Genomic DNA, 20,356 nt, shown 5'->3' with positions numbered 1-20,356 from the left:
AAGCCCCATGAGTTACATCCTGGAGCACGCGGGCCTCGCACGTCCAAGTGGAAATAAGCCCTCTCGCCGCCCCTCCCGCGGCGGGTTACTGGGGGGTGTGTGGGGGGGGGGGGCGATGTAACGGGAGGCCGGTCCTGAAAGAGGTTTTCTCTGTAAATGCCTGTCTATGATTCACTGATCACCGCGCAGGGCCATTAATTATGGAGGGGCCCGGCGGAGCCCCTTCATAAATTTTAATCCGGCGGCCGTTTCGGGCGGAGCCGCGCCGGGCCGCGGACGAGCCCGCGCCTCTGGGACGCCCCCCCCCCCGACGGAGGCCTTCCGTGGGACTGATGCCGGTCGGAACGAATGCGTTTCTGATCCCTGATCTCCATCAAAGCGATAGGACCACGCAGGAGCCGCGCCGCTGGGTTTTATGGGCCCCGTTCAATCTGAGAGCAGTTTAGCTGTGAGCGGGACAGGTGATTGGACACTTGACCTGAAAATGGTTAAAAAAAAAAAAGAAACACGGTCTTCTATCTGATGTGCAGCAGAACCTATTCAGTACAATGCCGCTCTTTAAAAACACAATTAATTTTTAATGTCAGTATTATTACACAAAGTCCATACTGGAGCTTGAGATTAATTTTTGGTTTTGTTGGAAAGGGCAGTATATACTGTATTTTGATGTTAACTTCAAGGATAGTTTTACATTGGCCATATTATCAGGCAGTAAAGGCCCCTTAAAAGACAGATTTATGAGTTCCTTGTAGGTCAAACCAAACAGATTCACTGGGTTCCTCCTGCAATTTGTTTAATCGTAGCCTATTAAGGTGTAGTGACTTGAAAAATTGGACAGTTTCCCAGGTATTTACTGCTTGTTTTTAGCCTGTATGAAAGCCCATTCATGCACCAATTAGAGACGCTTGCTAAAAGGCAGTTGCAAGTTAAACGGTGCTGTTTTATTCTGGGGAGTGGCCCTTTAGTTGGCTGTGCAGAACCCTCAGTAACGCTCCCTGGAGCAGCCGTGTCACACCGGCGCTGGTGATGCTGTGAATGGTGAGCTAACCCCGCCCGCTGACATCACGGAGACGAGCCCAAATGACGGCACCCTGGACGATCTGAAGAGCACGCTGCCGGTATTCCACAGCTTCTTCAGTGTTCTCACAAACATCTTTACAGTGCACTTCTTACTCGTTTGTGGTCCTCCGTTTAGAGTAACAGGCTCAACACACATAGTGTTTTGTTATTGCACACCACAATGTTTATTCAATTCATTTTCTATCCTGAATGTTTTCTTTCAGGGGTATTGATTTTCATGTATTTGCATTTTGAATAATGCACTTTGGTTTGTCTATTGATTTGCTCACTGACACAAATACCCCGAGAGCTGTTTCTCACTCACTGAAGGAAGTGAGATGTTTAATGCGCGTTAAACTGGCTGCATTTTGCTGATGTGACTGTTGTCGAGGCTTTTGGGGAGGTCTTTATTAGAGGGCTGTAATTGGACAGTGTGTGGCTGTCCCTTTATCAGAAGGCTGCTGATTGGACAGTGTCTGGCTGTTCCTTTTACAATAAGGCTGATAATTGGAAAGTGCCTGGCTGTTTCCTCATAAGAAAGCTGATTATTGGATAGTGCGTGGCTGTTCCTTTATAAGAAGGCTGATAATTGAATGGGGCATGGCTGTTACTGTAAGAGAACAGCTCAGTTCACACAAGCTGCTGATTGTCCTGGTCCCGCCGCAGACCTGCTCATATTACAGGGCAGTAGGTAACACGCAGACTCCTCCTCCTCCACTCACAGGTCCAGGGCAGCAGCGGCGCTCCCCCTGGTCTCCATGCCGACCACGGGGGGCATTCAGGAGCATGCTCAGTACGGCCGCCTCTCCTGTAACAATAGCCCTGAAAGAGCGGGGAGAGATAAGACGTTCTTAGAGCTCTGCCGCAGAGCAGGCTCAGCTCAGCTCCTGCGTGGAGCAGCAGCAACTTTGCAATGATGGGTCAAAATGTCCCAGATCTTTTACACTCACGCACACACAAATAATTACCACAAAGGTAAATGTTTCAAATGCAGGTGTGCATAAGACTAAGTGAGACTAAAAGTAAGATATAGTACTGCACCTCTTGATGAGTTAACAAACAAGGTAAAAATGGACCCCCCCTTGATTAACATTCAAGCAGTTCATTGGCTGAATAATTTATATAGCCGCTAATAGCTACTATTCGTTATAGCTACCTTTACAATTTTATGGCAGCATTATTGCTTTACTTCACTAAATATTTAAGATTGTTTGACCTCGTGGAGTGGCAGCAGGATACAGGTTACATGCAAAAAAAAGGTTACACTTTTACTTGGATTAGCTATTCATACATCAGGTTTTCACTGATGATATAGGCAATTAACAACTTGAACAATGTAAGGATGATTTTTAACAAACGAAATGAAAAATCTATCAATATGAATTTTGCTACCTCTGCTAAATTCCAAATGCAACAAATGGAATAGGTGGTTGAGAGCGCATTCTAAGCACCTAAGTTGCTGGACTGGGGAAAAGTGGTGCATAATGACATTTTGCTAATTGCTAAAATATGTTCGCCACAGGATTTGTAACTGACATTGTTTTGTACCTAAAGTTAAATGAAAACTTGTTTCGTGGCTAGAGATTGGATTAGGCAGGTGTCATTCAGCTGCCTTAAGCCAAACCCCCACCTGTTTTCTCAAGGTGGACTGATCATCGCTGATTATGATCTTCAGCCACGGTGCATTTTACAGAACAGACTCCCTTAAATCGCCACTCAAGAAATATGAACTACTCAGAAGCTATACTTGATAATTGGCTGTATTTACCGTAATACATTTTCTGCTATAACAGTACTTATCAACAACAATTTTCACAATTTATGAGGAAAATGTACAGTCCCACCAGGGCTCCTAAATTATGTGTTGTTCTCACATTTTCCAATTTCTTGGGTCATATGCGAGCAAAAGAGTTGCACTGTACAACCCTGGTAAGTGTTGCCAGAATGCTGGCACAGAGAACAAAGAGTAAGCTTAGCCACTGCTTTAAACATTCTGTGGCTTTGGGAAATTCTGTCCATTTTTGTGATGTAAAGGCAAAAAAGCAAACCCTTTTGAGAATATTTACAACTACTGGTTTAAAGACAGGTTTTTCATCTCCTCTGTTCCATGAAAAATGAATCATTACAATGCTGTACTTAACATTTTTTTTTTCCATATAAATAAATATAATCGCTTGCTTAATTAAAAGTTACTCAATGTGACATTCTGATAACCTACTCCCTTTGACAGAGAAAATCCACTGGCCATGCGGGCCACCAGTTCTGGTGGCCAGATTTCGGTGGCCCCGAGCCACCTGGTCATGCTCTATTGCAGTGGGTGTCTGTTACCAGCTTCAGGTAGGCTAATTACATTAGTCACATTAGTTTCATGTCTCTTTGTGACGGGACCGGCTCTAAAGGTCCAGGAAACTGAATTCAAATTGTGCTGATGGAAATGACAATTGATTGTCTCCTCAATATTTATTGCAGGTTTTTAACCCAATTATAACAGTTAAATTATGATGAGCACTATTAGATTATCGCGACCTGTTCAGAAGATAAGGACAGGGTGGGCGTGTATCCTGCGCTCATTAATATTCATATCCGTAAGACACATCACATGTAAACAGTTCCTTGTTGCTAGGCTAGAGCAGGTTGTCCTGTGGCGTAACATTATACCTCCAGGCAGCACGAAAGAAAGTAACATAAGCTCGGCTTTATCGTTGTATAGTTAAACCTGCAGATCATTGCATTTGTAATAGCGTTGTGTCACTGAGCTACTGTACGCTAACATTAGACTCGACAGCAGTCTGGACATTACACCTGAATAAAGAAAGGCTTTGATTCCACATATGAGCTTGAAAGCTATTTAATTTTCGCTAGCCTAAATACTGATCCATCATGCGGAGGTTGGCCTGCTTACCGATCCATCAAACGTAGGTAGGCCTGCTTACCGATCCATCACGCGTCTGTTCTGCAGCAGCCGGGAGCGTGGCTAGCCGCAACAGTTGGAAGGGAAGGCACTGCTGCTACACCATGCGCCAGCACTAGTTTTTTTAGCAAAGCCATATCGTTTCTGGAGATAGTTGGTGAAGTCTTCCTCATGAAAATGGGCACTACAGTATTAACTGTTGGGGCTATTGCAGTATTCATTTTTCCAGAAATGAAAAGGAAAAAGCTCATTGGTTCTTCTGTATCCAGATAAGGTGCAATGTTTAGGCATTTCCAACTTAGTTTGCCCCCACAAAAGTGGCAAGAGCATCGTTTAAATGTTGCAAACAGAAAGAATTTCACTGGTCTTAACGTTTTAATGGCGTTCATTGTACCCTGTTAACCCCGTCTACTGAAAGTCTGGCATTTAGTCAAGGGAGCAAGCAAGACAATCTCAGCACAAGCGTTTCTCCATTATATTTTATTTTTGGCAAGAATCATTTAAAAATAATTCTGGGCCATATGTGAATGCAAAAAGGCGTAAAAACAACACATCAGCCAATAATTCACAGGATTCAGTTTCCTGGACCTTTAAATGAGCAGTTAGGGAAATGTTTTTTTTTTTTTTTTTGTAGGGCTTGATTTTTAAGAATGAACAAATTATATACTGAGTCATTATTGGACTTAATTTCACAGTTCAGCAAATTGTCCACATAGAAATCCAATAAACATCTGTTTAATGTTTAAACGGATCCTGTTTTTGATGTTCTGTGGAAATCCTCTGCAGTGTGCAGTCGGCATGTTTATTTCTCCCCTCCCTTCAGGAGGTTAGGAATGATTAACCGGGTCGCTGGGCTTTGCGGTCTGGCAGGTCACGTGACCTGGTCTTGTCACACTTGGCTGACCCTTTGATGTGCTGCTGAGGAGAGGGTCACGTGGTCTCCACGGCCAGCTCCCCGTTCCTCAGGACAGAGCCTACCTGAGCCTAGTACCGCCACCGGGGGGCCCGCACACGAGGTTCCTGAGGTACGAAAACGAGCCCATCTCCGGTTTACCTGCGTTCTGGGGTCACGGGGCGGGGTCACAGCTGACCCGGCTCACAGCCCGCTGCCCCGTGGACACGTTTCAATATTCCAGTATTTCACCGTGTGAGAGGAGGCGAGCTTTCCCCAGGAGCACTGGGAAATAAATTGAGCTGACACAGTGAGCGAGTGAGATGGGGGGGGGGGGGGGGGTGGGGGGGGGTGCTGGTGAGGACAAGAGGAGAGTCTGCAGACATTGGGTCTTGCGCCTAAAAGAAAAGGGACCCTGGCTTTCTGTAAGCGTGATTAAAGGCAGTCCCACAGCCCGGCGCGGGGTGCGGGGTGCGGCGTGCGGGGAGTTGTGTGTCTGCGGTACTTCAGCCTCTTCAGCGACGAGAGCAGGAAACAAAGCCTCGGTCTAACGTGGCGCCTGGAGTATGGCTGTGAGCGGCGGCCCGGCGAGCTGCAGCGGTAATAACTGTTATTATTAGCGTCATCATCATCGGCGTCGTTATGCTCCGGGATCTCATTTGCGGGAGCGGCGGCTTCCCCGCCGCGCTCGTTATCAGCGCGGCGAGACCGGCGTGTCACCGGAGAGGCAGTCATCCTCGGACGTGATCCATCATTTACATGGAGGGTGAGCTCATTACCTGCTGTAAGAGCTGATCAATGCCTGAGCCCCCCCCCCCCTCTTTCTCTGAAATCTTGCTCCCAGCAATGTCCCAGCAACGCCCCCACACCCCACCCCCCCCAAAACTCAGGGGACCCAGACACCTGCAGGCATCCTGGCTTTAATGTGCTTTGTCACTCTCCTGTTCTGCGAGCACAAAGGAATTCTGATGAAGCTGGACTGTTTTCCTGTTTGTTCTTTTTGACCTGAGAATTGTGGTTTTTTATATTGTTTTTTTGCGTTTGTCTGGAGAAGGCATTTTCAAATTCGTTCTCAACTTTCCCGGTGGGAAATGCTCCTTCTGGGTATTAGGCAAATGAAGCTAATAAATTGGCTTAGATCCGGGTGGTTTCATGAATGCAGGGGAGACATCGGAGGGCCTTTCATTCTGATCGGCTGAGACCAGGAGGAGAAGTACCTGCTCAGCGCCTCTCTCTCGTTCAGCTTCTCAGCAGGGCTCAGTGTAGAAACACAAGGGGCAGAGCGAGAAGCATCCAAGGTCTTGGGATAAGGTCTCTCTTACCCGTCCGCATGTGCGTGAGTCACTGCCATCTGCTCCCGAGCACAATCCTGCCTGTTACAGGGCATTTGTCTTTCTGCTGCACTCCTGAGATTATCTCTCCCTCTCTCGCGCTTTCTCTGTCTCTCTCTCACTTTTCTCTGTCCCTCTTCATCACTCTCGATCTGTCCGTGTCTCTATCTTCCTCTCTCTGTGCATCTCTGTCTCCCTTTCTCCTCTCTGTCTGTTTCTCTCCCCCTCTCTCTTTGTCTCTGTCTCTCTTCCTCTTTCACTCTCTCCCTCTCTATTGCTTTCTCTCTCTCTCCAGAGTTGGATCCTGTACATCCTGTGTGTTAGGTCACGCACGCACGGGCACACACACACACACAGACACACGCACACACACGTAGTCCCATAGGCTGGTATTGTTTATCTTCCTCTCCAGCTCCCCTAGCTGAAGTGTGTTTACACGCCGAGGTAGCGCTGATGTCATTAGCCGCGCAGGGACACAAACACAGGAGGCGTTTCCACACGCACCGCCATTATGATTGAGCATGTTGCGGTGTCGCCGGTTTTTTTCCCCTCACATCTGTAAACGGTCCTCTCTCGTCGGGAATCTGTCCTTCCATTGTCTTTTCGTAGCCTGTTTTCTGTTTCTGTCTCCCCTAAAAGACAATGGGTTTATCGCACACGGGCAACGTATATCTTTCCTGTCTCTTTGCTTGTGCTCGAGTCGGTTTTGATTTTGTCATCTTCGTGACCCTCCCTTGGGAGGAAACACCTCATAAAATGACTAGCAGAGCGGTTTATAAGACGTCTGCTATTGACCGAACGTGCGAAACGAGACTGGATTTCGCAGGACTGCCTCACATTGTCTCTCTCTCTCTCGCCTAACGGCGATAGCCTTCTGGGGATCGCAGCTCATTGACCGTAAGGCTCGTCGTCCCTGAGAAACCGGCCCGGCGACGGCGATGATGTTTCTCCGCGTTTTCCAGCCAGACCCCGACGTTAATAAAAACACACCCCTCCGTGAGCGCAGCCCGCTCCGCTCCCTTTGTCCTTCCGCGGGCGTAAATTCTGGAGAACGCGTCTGTGTTTTATTGGGAGCCTCGGTGTTTTTACGCTCGGCGCGCAGAGCGCTGGGAGACCGCGCGCTCCCCTGCGAGCCGGCGGCTGCTGAGAGCCGGGAGGGCCGCGGGTTTTCGCTTCGCAGATTAGAGGCCGCGCGCGCCGCCGGGGCGCACGGGTCCGTGCCGCCGGAATCGCCGCTATTTATAGCCGTCCCTGCTTTCTGCCCGACAGCGTGGGCGCTTACATCCAGGGGTGCCTCGAGTGTCGTTTTTATTAAACACGGAAAGCGGAGATGCTGGCGTGCGGAGCGACATGCGCTGTGTTGTCTCGCTCCGTATGTAGCCCGGACCCGTTCTTCTCATAAGAAATGCACAACCTTTCAAAATGTCAGGGGTAATCATGCGTGGCACTGTGCTTCTCCGTACCGCCTGCCCATTGGTAGACCCCCGGCTGGACCTGAATGGAGCTGAATAGAGTGGAATAGTGCTTAATAAAGCTCCACAGTGCTGAAAATAGAGCTGAATAGTGCATAATAATGCTCCACAGAGCTGAAAATAGAGCTGAACAGTGCTGTATGGAGCTGAAAATAGAGCTGAACAGTGCTTAATAAAGCTCCACAGAGCTGGAAATAGAGCTGAATAGTGCTTAATAAAGCTCCACAGAGCTGGAAATAGAGCTGAATAGTGCTTAATAAAGCTCCACAGAGCTGGAAATAGAGCTGAATAGTGCTTAATAAAGCTCCACAGAGCTGGAAATAGAGCTGAATAGTGCTTAATAATGCTCCACAGAGCTGAAAATAGAGCTGAACAGTGCTTAATAATGCTCCACAGAGCTGAAAATAGAGCTGAATAGTGCTGAATAATGCTGTATAGAGCTGAAAATAGAGCTGAATAGTGCTGAATACCACATAAACATGTTTCTGGTGAGCTTCGCCAGGGTCCCTGATTTGGTGCACAGTGTACACTATACAATAGGCCTCATCACAAAACTTTTCATAAATTATTTGTACTTTTGTTCTTTAAAATGTTCCTATGAAAAACAACATGAGATTTATGACACATGTGCAGACCTTTGTTTTTGTCCATGTCCCAGGTGATTGAGATGATTGAATGCTGACTGCTTGTAAATTTTCTGCTCAATCCTGTTCCTGTGATTTGTATAAGGAAACGGCCATGAACAAATATAGGTAAGAAAAAAGGATGAATGCCGAAATGTTCTTGGAAACGTTCCTGTACGCAGTTCACGAACAAATGTGATCGTACAGAGGCCCAGTGTGTGTTCTATATTAAAAAAAACAGCAAGACACAAAAGTCCGCTTGAGGAAAGGGTGCGTCACACTTCCGACTTTGAAATATGAATTGTGGAGAATTTCCCTGACCCTCAGCCTAGGGAACGCTCTTCCTGCGCCTTGCGGAGGACGCATCTGCACACGCTCACTGGCTCTCCCCCGTGCGCGCGTCTCACTGACCCCGCCCTCCACGGCGTCTCAGTATCGAGCGTAATTACGGCCTGAGACAGACCGCCCCCGCGCGTTCTCCCGTTTCATTAGTCTGGAATCTTAATGTGATATTCCATCAACAGACGTGTCTGAACACGCCGCATCTGGGCAGCACGGTGCATGGACAGCGCCGTCGCCTCAACGCAAGAAGGCGCTGGGTTCGAATCCCGGCCGAGGCCTTTCTGCGTGGAGCTTCTGCATGTTCTCCCTGTGTTCGTACGGGTTCAGTCCCACAGTCCGAAGACATGCAGGCTAGGCTAATCGGAGGCTCTTGGCCCACATGTGTGAGCGTGTGAGTGAATGGTGTGCGAATGCCCTGTGATGGATTAGCGACCTGTCCAGGGCGTATTCCTGCCTCTCTGCCAGTGCTTTCTGGGACAGGCTCTAGCCCCCCCCCACCCACACTCCCCCAGCGACCCTGGCCGGGAATAAGCAGGCTGGGAAGTGGCGGATGGACGAATGGATGGATGGATGGAACACACCCTAACCCTCTGAGCCGTCGCTGGCGAATAGCTGCTGTACGGCCGGGCCCGTGATTATGTGCATTTGGGAGAAGGCGAGCGACGGCTCCGCACCCTGTCTCCTCCTTCACAGCCTCCCGCCGCCCCGCGAAGATCGGGCGCATCTCACCGGCGCCTGACAGGAGAGGCCCAGCTTCATTAGAGTAATAGGGCCCTAAACTGCAGGCCCTTCCCTCCCCGCTTGATTTTATTAGATGCTTAGTAGAAGTAATGCGCCGCACGTCTTAAGTGCACCATTAAATGTGCCATTAAGTAGAAATAGTTTAATTACCTCTCTTTATTTATTCTGGGCTCCGGACCCCCCCCGCGCTCCGCTCGCATCCACGGGCTCGCCGCTGACATTACAACTTTTAACTGGTTACTCAGGATTTACTCTGAAGTTCAGAATTGCATTAGTGGATTTGTTATTTGCTGCCGTGTTTCACTGCTTGATAGAAACCATTCATTAGAAAATGCTATTTAGTATTAAGATTGATGGTACAGATAGGCCTGAGTCCTCTTGTGCAAGCCATGGAATATAGGCACACAGATTAATCAGAAGTTGTGCTGAAGCTGTTTTCTCCAGTTTATTGGTTGTGAGTGGCTCTGATTGGTCCTAATGGCTCAGTGGCTCTGATTGGTCCTTATGGCACAGCAGCTCTGATTGGTCCTAATGGCTCAGTGGCTCTGATTGGTCCTAATGGCTCAATGGTTCTGATTGGTCCTCATGGCTCGGTGGCTCTGATCATTCCTAATGGCTCAGTGGCTCTGATTGGTCATCATAGCTCAGTGGTTCTGATTGGTCCTAATGGCTCAGTGATCTTTTCAGGGGCTTGGGGCCTGTGACGCAGTAACAACCGGATACTTTTTCATGCTGGGCTGAAAAGAGTGGTTTGAGCAGGCTGGTACATTAGCTACCCAGAGGGTCTGTCTGTCATTATCAAAGGGCAATTGGAGGTAAAGTACAACCAAGACTTTCAGAAGCAAACATATTATATCAGAACAGAAAAAGCATATCATTTAAAAAATTTGTTTATGCAGCATTCTCTCCACAACATTGAAGGGAATTATTCTCAGACATAAAAGTCATACAATTATGGATGGTAAGTCATAAAATATATTTCTGCCAAAATAGGGCTGGGGGCTGAAATAATAAAGCAGTAAGTCTAGGAGCTTAGGCCAGCCTGCAACAGGCCATCAGACCCTCTCATCCAGGCTACACAAACTCACTGAACCAAATGAATGACTGCCAGAGTGCCAGATGTGACAGGGGTGCATGCTGGGACCCGCTGATGGGGTACTTAATCTGTACAGAGACCCACTGATGGGGTACTTAATCTGTACAGAGACCCACTGATGGGGTGTGTAATCTGTGTACTGGGACCTGTTGCAGGGGTGTAATCTGTGTGCAGGGCCCTGTTGAAGGAGCGTAATCTGTGTACTGGGACCTGTTGGAGGGGTGCGTAATCTAGCTGCGTGCGTCTTTCCCATCTGCGTAATGGAGCCCCGTCTTCTTCTTAATGTGTAATTTAATGCCCTCTGACGCCTCACCTGTGCCATCAGTCATGGCTCATGGGGTTGGGTTACTTGCTGAATCGCACTTGAAATGCCCTCAGTATTCCGCTGTTCCCCAAACTGCACATTCCAACACTTGAATGCCACTTTTTTTGAAAATAATTTGTGTAAACAATCACTCTCAGCATTCATCTTTCACCTGTCCTTAAATATGAGAGAAATGCACTCATATACACTCATATTTATGGGCAGAAATACACTAAACAGTATCCACAAAAAAGTGTCTCCCCAAGAATCGTAGGCCTGTCTATAAGCCACGGGAAAGCCAGCCGTGAGAATGAATGAAACTGTAGAAAGGCCCCGCCCCTCCTTAAGCCTCCACCAATCCTGTGGCAGGCTCTGTCAGCACTGCACATGTTTCCGTGTGCCCTGGACCCCGCCTCCAAACCTCGGGAGAGGAGGAGAGGGGGGTGCTGTCGGTGTTTGGGTCTGGTGAAAGCACACTCAGACCCGCACGCTGGAAACAGGACCTCGTTAGCCACAGGAAGTGCAGGGGGGCGGAGCGGGGGGCGGAGCGGGGGGCGGAGCAAGGGGCGGAGCGAGGGGCGGAGCGGGGGGCGGAGCGAGGGGCGGAGCGGGGGGCGGAGCGAGGGGGCGGAGCGGGGGGCGGAGCGAGGGGCGGAGCGGGAGGCGGAGCGGGAGGCGGAGCGGGAGGCGGAGCCGCGGCTTCGTGTCATTTCTCAGCCCGCGCGGCTCTGCGAGCGCTCCGTACTGCAGCTGAAACGGCTCAAGATGCTGTTCGTGTTTCCTGCACCTAATTAGCAGAGTAAACTGCCTGTTGAGAGCCACAGTGGCATATATGGGCCACCAAACGCTTCATTATTTTTCATGTTGTTGCACACGCAAGCAAAGGCTCATACACACAAGCGCATTTGCACACATACTCACACACACACACACGAACGCACAAATGCGCAAAAACACATGCGTGCATACACACGCACAAACACACATACACATACATGTGCACACTCTCAAACATATGCGAACACATACACGCACAAATAGAAATGGTTAATGCACATGCTACAGAAGCAGGGAAAGGGTTAAAGCACACTGTGTGTGAGCAGGGAAAGGGTTAAAGTGTGTGAGCAGGGAAAGGGTTAAAGTGTGTGAGCAGGGAAAGGGTTAAAGCACACAGTGTGTGAGCAGGGAAAGGGTTAAAGTGTGTGAGCAGGGAAAGGGTTAAAGCACACTGTGTGTGAGCAGGGAAAGGGTTAAAGTGTGTGAGCAGGGAAAGGGTTAAAGCACACTGTGTGTGAGCAGGGAAAGGGTTAAAGTGTGTGAGCAGGGAAAGGGTTAAAGCACACAGTGTGTGAGCAGGGAAAGGGTTAAAGCACACTGTGTGTGAGCAGGGAAAGTGTTAAAGCGCACAGTGTGTGAGCAGGCAGAGTGTGTGAGCAGGGAAAGGGTTAAAGTGTGTGAGCAGCTCCTTCAAACGCAGTTGAGCGTTGCCACAGAAGCTCCTGAATTACACATGAGAGGGGGGGTGCTAATGCACAGTGAAAAGAAAGTTCATTAAGGGAAAAACACCACTGGTTTAGCATTTGTGTGTGACTCACACCTGTTTCATGTGTGACTCACGGTATAGAACCTTGCTAATTAAGCACCGATATCTGTTCATGAAGGTAAAAGGTAGGTTGGGTTTAATTCTGTAAGTCTAAACCATACATATTTTAGCAACAGTGTGATAATTGCATGAGGTAATAACATCTCACTGCCGTGTAACGTTAGTAAGGTGTGATGTACAGTAACAAAGTGTTAGTCCTCGGACCCAGCAAAGTTTCAGTGTGAAATGACTGTTTTGTTAAATGTACTGTAAAGGCGTTTTTAGTGTAAAATTACTGGTTTGTAACCCTAAAATTGGTTTCAGTGTGAAATGAGTGGTTTGTTACTCTTATAGTCACGTAAGTCTCAGTATAGTTAGCGCTGTCCACACATAGATGGTTATCACAACATTACCGGGCTTGGAATGGTACAGAATGAGGCAGCTGTTTCACTGTATGGAAGTCGAGCTGTGATGGGTTTTCACGCATCAGTACATCGCACAGGAGCAAATTCGGGCTCAACAAATGGCAGTAGGTCCAGAAACCCTTCACCCTCTACCATGTGTACGGGGAGCATGACTTCTGTTACCATTTTAGCTGTTAAATCTGTTGTGGTTTCAGTTGGACAGCTGTCACACTGATGAGGTCTCACTACAAAGTTGGGTGCTTGTTTGCTGGGATCTCTTGGCCTCGGATATTTGGGTCTTAAGTGGGTTGACATCATAGATGTCGACGTGTGGTATGCAAATTTGGCGGCACGTATTTTGCAAGCTGGCCATCTTTTCAACTGACGGCAAGTCACATTAAAGTGAATGACAACAGCCCCGCCCATCCCCTCAATTACACATTTAGAGCAGTAGCCTAGGTGACATTGCTGATCTTTTATTTTGAATGGTTTGAGAATTTAAAAAAAGAGAAAAACTGATTTTGGATTGAACATTCGACATGCTCGCAACTGACAATCAAATAATTTTTTTCATCCCTACTAGACATCTGAAACTCTAAAGGTGGTTTCAGTGTGAAATGACTGGTTTGGAACTCTAATGGTGGTTTCAGTGTGAAATGACTGGTTTGGTACTCTAAAGATGGTTTCAGTGTGAAATGACTGGTTTGGAACTCTAAAGATGGTTTCAGTGTGAAATGACTGGTTTGTTACTCTAATGGTGGTTTCAGTGTGAAATGACTGGTTTGTTACTATGAAAGTGGTTTCAGTGTGAAATGACTGGTTTGGAACTATGAAGGTGGTTTCAGTGTGAAATGACTGGTTTGGTACTCTAAAGATGGTTTCAGTGTGAAATGACTGGTTTGGAACTATGAAGGTGGTTTCAGTGTGAAATGACTGGTTTGGTACTCTAAAGATGGTTTCAGTGTGAAATGACTGGTTTGGAACTCTAAAGGTGGTTTCAGTGTGAAATGACTGGTTTGGAACTCTGAAGGTGGTTTCAGTGTGAAATGACTGGTTTGGAACTCTACAGGTAAATTAATCTTTGTTTGATTATTGCTGTTGCATAGTAACAATGTAGTTTCTTGAGCCCCTAATAAGAGTCCAGCTTATAACAATGTTTCCACTGGTGACCCAGTACTGGCCCCATGCTCAAGCTGTGCATGGTCCTGAGTGGTACCCTGTCACACAAACTAATGATAATGCAGCCTGTTAGAGTTTGTACAGCTACGGGTGTTATTTTTATACTACTCTGTAAGTAAATAACTCCAGCCCAAGTGTACACCAGGGAAAGTGTGTTGCTTGAGGTACCAACCATGTTATCATGGTGCTTGCATACCAGGCAGCTAAGGGGTCAGCACCAGGGTACATTCAGAGGATCATCAGACCCTACACACCAGCCAGACCTCTCCGTTCTGCCACCTCTGGACGCTTGGCACCTCCCCTCTTCGGTCTGTACTTCGCCCCCGTCTGCTGTCTGTCCTGGCCCTCGCTGGGAATGACCTCCCGTGACGTCAGACAGCAGAGAATCTCACCACTTCAAACGCAGACTGAAGACTCATCTCTTCAGGCTGACCTCTCCCACCCTCCCTAGCCTTAGTTAGCTCACTGTACCTAGTTGGATAATATATGTAGTGTATCTGGCAGATGTTTTGTCTGATAGGTGTGATTAGTGTGATTCCTGCTAGTTGTACTGGTAGGATTCTGCTTGAACAAGCTACCTACAGGGTTGAGTCTGATCGAGTGGTCACTCTGGACTACGATCCTTACTCACCTAGTGTTCTTGCACCTCACATCATGACCATGCACTGTTGTACGTCGCTTGGGATAGAGCGTCGCTAAAGCCTAATGTAATGTAATGTAATGTAATCATACATGGTCTGTGCAGGTGTAACTATGAATGTATTTTCATGAAAATAATTATCATGAAATTAATTAGGCATACATCTTTTGTGGTTGCTTTTTTATTTAGTTTTAGACCTGTTTTATTTATTTCAATAGCCTGTTTTCAGTTTCCTGTTGGATGCAAGTAGGCGATGTGCTTTGATGGTAGGGAGCACAGTTTGCACTGCACTGATGCGGTATTTGCTGTAGCACTGGGCAGTTTTTTGCATCCTCGTCTTTTGGGGAACGCATATTGATTTCTTTCCCCCCCCACAACATTCTCACCCCCAGCAGACGCCGGTGCTTGAGGCGACGGCAGTCTGGGTGTGGGACGGTTGGAACAGAGCCAGCTCCCTTCGCCGGAGGACGGTCTCGGAGAAGCCGGGGAGCGGAGAGCGCTCGGGCCAGGGCCGGCGGGAGGAGCCGGAGGCGGAAGAGACGGCGTCGAAAATGGGGTAAGACGAGACGCCGGCGGGGACGGGAAACCACGGCGACCAGAAGATTGGGTTCGTGACCCCGGGAGACGCAACGCGATGCTCCGCGTCGAGCAATCTCCTCAGAGAGCGAGGGCACGCTCGCGGTCAGAAGTGACCCGCGTGGCAAAAATCGGTTACGCAAGGACCGGCCGTCCAATTGGCCAGCGCCGAAAAAACGCAGAGGGACCAAAACCTCTAGACCTGTGACGTTTCTCTTACTGTCGTCAGGCAATTTGTGCGTAGACTTTCGTAGAATTTCACTTCTAACTGCCATTGGATTGTTTCAAAATACATAATCATATAACATTGATAAGGTTTAACAGTGTGGAGACTTTGTACGTTTTTGGCAAGCACCGATGCGGACGTGTGTTCGGTAAATGGCGCCAAGGTTCTGACACGCGTGTGAACACACCGAAGGGTGACGAGGGTTTGAGCCGCTGAGAAAACACCTAATCACCCCTCAGGGGGCTCTGGGGGGGGGGACTCAGACGGATTTAGACTGACATGTTAGCTCATTAAGACCCCCCAACCCGCATTTAATTAAAGACCCCCTCCCCCCCCTCGGCACATTTACACATATTAAACCCCCCCCCCACTGATGCACTGACGCATATTAAAGACCCCCCCCCCCCCCGCCTTTCATTGATGCTGTACAGCAGCATAGGTGCGGTGACTGGCTGCTGATCTGTGGGGAAAAGCCGTTACATGCAGCTTGGAGCATCTCCAGATGCGCCTGCCTATCAGTCATACACGGAGACAGGAAGTCGGTGGCAGTGAAACGCTGCGGTCGAGCGGGTCCCACATTACAAGCCCCGCTCGCGCTAACGAATCGCGTTTGTCCGCGCGTCAGCAGTTTTCCAGGAGAGAGAGAGAGAGCGCGCGCGTTCCAAAGAAAGCCGGGCGAGAACGCGAAGACGCGTTCTCAGACGCCGCGGCGGGGACGGTCGACACAAAGCCGCGGTCTGGGTGAAAACCATTCGCCGGTCTCAGACTGGCGGGGTCTACGGCAATGAGCGCGCTGGATTGCTGCGCGCGGCTAATTAATTCTGCTGACCCATCGGGCCGCGCCGCTCCCTTTAATCGCGCCCGTCGAGTCCGGAAGGCCTCTCCTCCTCCTTTTCGCTCGGCACGAATAATGAATGGCGACGGGTGAATTTTTAATCTTCCGTCGCCCCGGCCATTGTTACCCCCCCCGACAGACAATATAGATCGAGCGGTTTCCCCTCCCCATAAATCCAGTCCGATCGAAGCGATAATATTCACGCGCGCGGCGGAGATTTATTCGGCCGCCGCGTTTCATAACCCTCGCCGCTCGACCCCCGTCCCCAGCGTTTCCTGCGGCTTGACGCCGGGGACCCGACGGGTTCTGAAAGGCGGCCATTTCCTGCGCTGTGAAGTCACGGCGAGAGGAAGGCGAATCTGCTGCCCGAATGCGCTGGTCTTTTATTAGCCTGACGAATGGCGCGGGTAGCGTCGATGAAGCCGCAGCGCGCCCGTCTTCGTTCCTGTCAGGACGGCTTCGCGTTTCCTCGCTTCACACTGCGCAGTCTTAGACCCGAGCCCTTTCATTCATGTGGATGTGGGAGACATATTTAGAATGGGAATGCGATCATGCAAGCGAAGGACTCCTGCAATGGGCACATTGTAATTATGACTGTCAAACATTCTGACGTGGTATTTTTATATTGTCACATCTTTGATGGATGATTATTAAGGTTCAGATTTTTTAAAAATCACAGACTTTGGCTTATTTTGGAACGCGAGTATTTAATACACATTAAGGGCCTGATTTACTAAGACCTTTAGCATGTACAAAACCTTTTAGCAAACAAAAATGAATAACACATCCAGTGATTGGTGCAAAACAAATACCACGACTAATCGTTCGTCATGTTATTGGTTTTGCGTGCGCTAAAAGGTTTTGCGCATGCTAAAGGTCTTAGTAAATGAGGAACTAAACGTTTAACTAGATGTTGAAGCTGGTGTACAGTAAATAAGCTTCAGGATTTTTGGACTATAATTTTGCAGATAGGTTGTTAAATGTTTTTGTTCGTGGATACATAGACATGTATTCAGAGTGTGTTTGGTTTCTGTGGTGACAGGGTCCGCGTCCTGGCGCTTCTCTCAGAAGGATGGAGTCTGGGCCTGTGGCAGGGCAGATGCCGGATCTGAAGACCATACCATGTGACCTCTCCGTGTCGGCCGCCCCCGCCGCCAACCGCAGCATGGACCTGGAGCGACGCGTGGCCGAGCTCCCCGCCCCGCTGTCCGTCCTGGGCGGGCCCCTGCCCCTCTACCCCGACGGCGGCCACCAGGGGGCGCCGGGGCAGTGCGCGTTCCACAGCGGCGCCCTGCTGGCCAACCTGGGCCTGCAGTGCTGCCCGAGCGGCGGGGTGTACCCCTCGCTGAAGCGCGCGGCCCCCCCTCCGCCGCCGCCGGGCCCCCCTCCCCCGCCGCTGTGCCTGAACACGGCCAGCGGCCGCCTGTACCGCAGCATGGAGAACCTGCACTGGGCCGCTCTGCCCGACCCCGGCCTCCTGGCCTTCAGCGCCCCCTACGGGAGCGTGGACAGCGAGCTCATCTTCCGCTGCACCGCCTCCAGCCGCTGGTACGAGGGCGGGGCCGAGGGCGTGGCCTTCTGCCCCGCCCCTCGGGGGGGGCCGTCGGCCAGGAGGGACCTGCCCCTCCTGCCCCAGTGGCTGTTCCCCGGGGGGGGCGAGGCCGTGCTGAACGGGGCGGCCAGGCGGGGCCTGCGGGAGAAGCTCCGCCTCCAGAGCGTCCGGGCGACGGAGCCCAGCAAGCCCCTGCGCCCCCCGGCCCCGGCCGCCGCCCCCCCGGGACCCCCGGCGCCCCGCCCGCCCAACGGGAGGCCCGGCTGCCGCATCACCAGCCCCGAGGAGATCAAGCAGGAGGCCCTGAGGAGGCTGCAGCTGCGCCGGCAGAACAGCTCGCCCGACCTGACGCTCCGCCCCGCCGACGAGCCCCGCCCCGCCAAGTCCCGCACCGCCGAGGCCCTGGCCCCGCCCGCCCTCCGGAGGCCCCCGGCGGGGCGGCTGCACATCCCCACGTTCGAGGAGTTCAAGAAGATGAGGAAGAAGGAGGGTGGGAATGAGGGGGGGGTGCAGAGCCAGCAGCCCTCAGCCACAGGGGGGCAGAGTGGGGGTGATGCTGGGGGGTCAAAGAGGGATCAGACTGCGGGTGATACTGCTGGGGGTGAAGTGGGCAGGGGTGACAGTGGGGTTGGAGCGGGTGGGGTTGGAGCGGGTGGGGGTGAAGCAGGTGGGGGTGAAGCAGGTGGGGATAGCACTGCAGTTGGAGCAGATGGGGAACAGGCAGGCAGGGCGGAGAGCACTGACTCAGACTGTGGGCGGAGTAACAGCATCGCAGAGTGCGACAGGGACAGCAGGAAGGAGGGCCAGCCGGCCGGTCAGGACAGGGGCACAGACGCCCCGGCCGTCCCCATATGCACAAGCCCCACGCCCCGCCCCCCTCTGCAGCCTCTGGCCACGCCCCAAGAGGCGGAGGTGGGCGGCACCATCTCAAACGCGAAAGACGACGTGTCGGGCCTCGCCCTCCCCCACCTGCGGGATGGCACCCATGCCCCGCCCACCTGCTGCCCAGCCCTCCTATTGGACGGCACCGACCTCTCCAGCTACGGGGCCAAGATCTCCAAGATGAAGGACGGGCTCCTCGGGTCTGCTCTGGACCTGATAAAGAAGAGGTGAGTCACTGGAGATTTCACTTCCTGTACGCTGGGTGAAGGGGAAGAACAGCTGTCCTCCATTTTAGTTTTCACTCCTGTCAGTGCGCAAGAATTAGAATTTAGAGCGATCTTCTGATTGGATGGGGCAGGATTGTTTGGTTATTAAGGTGTCACTCAAAAGCAGGACAGTGCAGTTCAGATTGATGACAGTCTTCATTGAAATTCAGATTTTAGTGCCGGACGCAGATTAAGTCCGCCTCCAGCCCTTTGAAAAGAAGCGTCTGTTTGCCTTGGCCGATCACACTACTAATGCATGCAGCTATTGGGCAGCCGTAAAAATCCCCTGATGCGTTTTCAAAGGCAAGCTTTAATCTTTACACCTTTATGGAAGGGTTCAAACAGTTCTCACTGCGGGCACCCAAAAATCGACATGCAGGTGAAAAGCACATTGGGGGAAAAAAAAAAAGTCAGAGATTTGGATTTTGGGAAGCTAATAAAAACTCCGGGCTGAGGACGCCGCGCATCGTAGCGAGCGCGGTCGAGCGCTCCGCCTTGACTTCCCACCGCGCGGGCATTTTCGTTAGCGTTGCGGCGCGCATCGATCGCGTTCGGTCCTCGGAGAGCGCTAACGAGCGCTAACGGGCGCTAACGGGCGCGCCGCAGCACGTGAGAGGGCAGCGCTGGAGGACCCTTCGGGAAGACTTCCTGCGGGTTCGTACCGTGCGTTCAGACGCCCGGGAGCCCGGACTGGCGGACTGAGGCGTGATTGATCGGCACAGGGAGCGTCAGTAGACGGGCGGGGCGGACCTGCCAGCGGCGTTCTGTTTGCATCGCAGGCTAACAGCCTGGTAGCTGTCAGAGGAATTCAAAGGCCGCACTGAGCAGGAATTTAGTGCGCTGAAAGAAGTTCTTCAAATCATTGTTTCTGCGTTCGAGTTCTTTCCAAATTCCCCCCCCCCCCACCCCCTGCCAATCTGCCACTCCAGTGTGCCTTCTTACAAAACTTACGCCTTTTTAGAAAACTCTGCCGTGCAGTTTTCGATGAACGTTGTCAGAGTCAGTGTCAGTGTCAGCGTTCAGTCGGAGTGAAATAATAAAATGCACATGTTTTGCTGTTTGATGCCGCACAAGCTGTTCTTTGAAACGAATTTGACGAGAAACAGTCCCATATCAAAGGTAGTTTTACCTTGATGTTCAGTATTGGAAATACGGAAACTGTGCCCCCATATCAAGAAAAGTTTAAAATCCTCTTGGCAAAAATCTGCTATTTTTCTGAAAATAGTATTTTTTTTGTGCCTGCATGTATTTCCTATTCTCCCTCAGGCTCAGTATGTTTCTTAAGTGCTGTTCTGTTTGCAGCAGGAGGTTCTGTGTTTGAGTTATTTCTGCCGGGTGGGGGTGTACATGTAAGCCTCACATTGTTACTTCTGACGACCTGTTCCTAAGGAACGTGCGACCCTCTGCGTAACAAGGGACCGCTATGAATTACTACTACATACA

The 20,356-nt window shown here is 50.5% G+C and overlaps 2 protein-coding genes across 5 annotated transcripts in view; both read left to right on the top strand.

Moving 5' to 3' along the window:
* si:dkey-91i10.2 (uncharacterized protein LOC555224 homolog) overlaps window positions 1-20,356 on the top strand; it is a 48,468-nt gene that overhangs the window by 12,624 nt on the left and 15,488 nt on the right. For 3 of the 4 annotated variants that reach the window (XM_064326758.1, XM_064326760.1, XM_064326756.1), the window contains exons 2-3: window positions 14,969-15,132; window positions 17,256-18,874. In XM_064326758.1, the coding sequence (XP_064182828.1) occupies window positions 17,286-18,874 (1,589 nt within the window). In that variant the 5' untranslated portion in view covers window positions 14,969-15,132; window positions 17,256-17,285. The remainder of the gene's footprint in view (window positions 1-14,968; window positions 15,133-17,255; window positions 18,875-20,356) is intronic. The other variant, XM_064326757.1, reaches the window with a different exon arrangement.
* On the top strand, window positions 11,159-15,136 carry LOC135249718 (octapeptide-repeat protein T2-like). Its single transcript, XM_064325236.1, has 2 exons — window positions 11,159-11,512; window positions 14,969-15,136. The coding sequence occupies exons 1-2, from the start codon at window positions 11,159-11,161 to the stop codon at window positions 15,134-15,136; spliced, it is 522 nt and encodes a 173-aa protein (XP_064181306.1).

Source organism: Anguilla rostrata, chromosome 3, assembly GCF_018555375.3.
Source record: "Anguilla rostrata isolate EN2019 chromosome 3, ASM1855537v3, whole genome shotgun sequence".
NCBI lineage: Eukaryota > Metazoa > Chordata > Actinopteri > Anguilliformes > Anguillidae > Anguilla > Anguilla rostrata.
The sequence above is the reverse complement of the archived record's forward strand: the minus strand, read 5'-3'. Positions and strand labels throughout refer to the sequence as shown.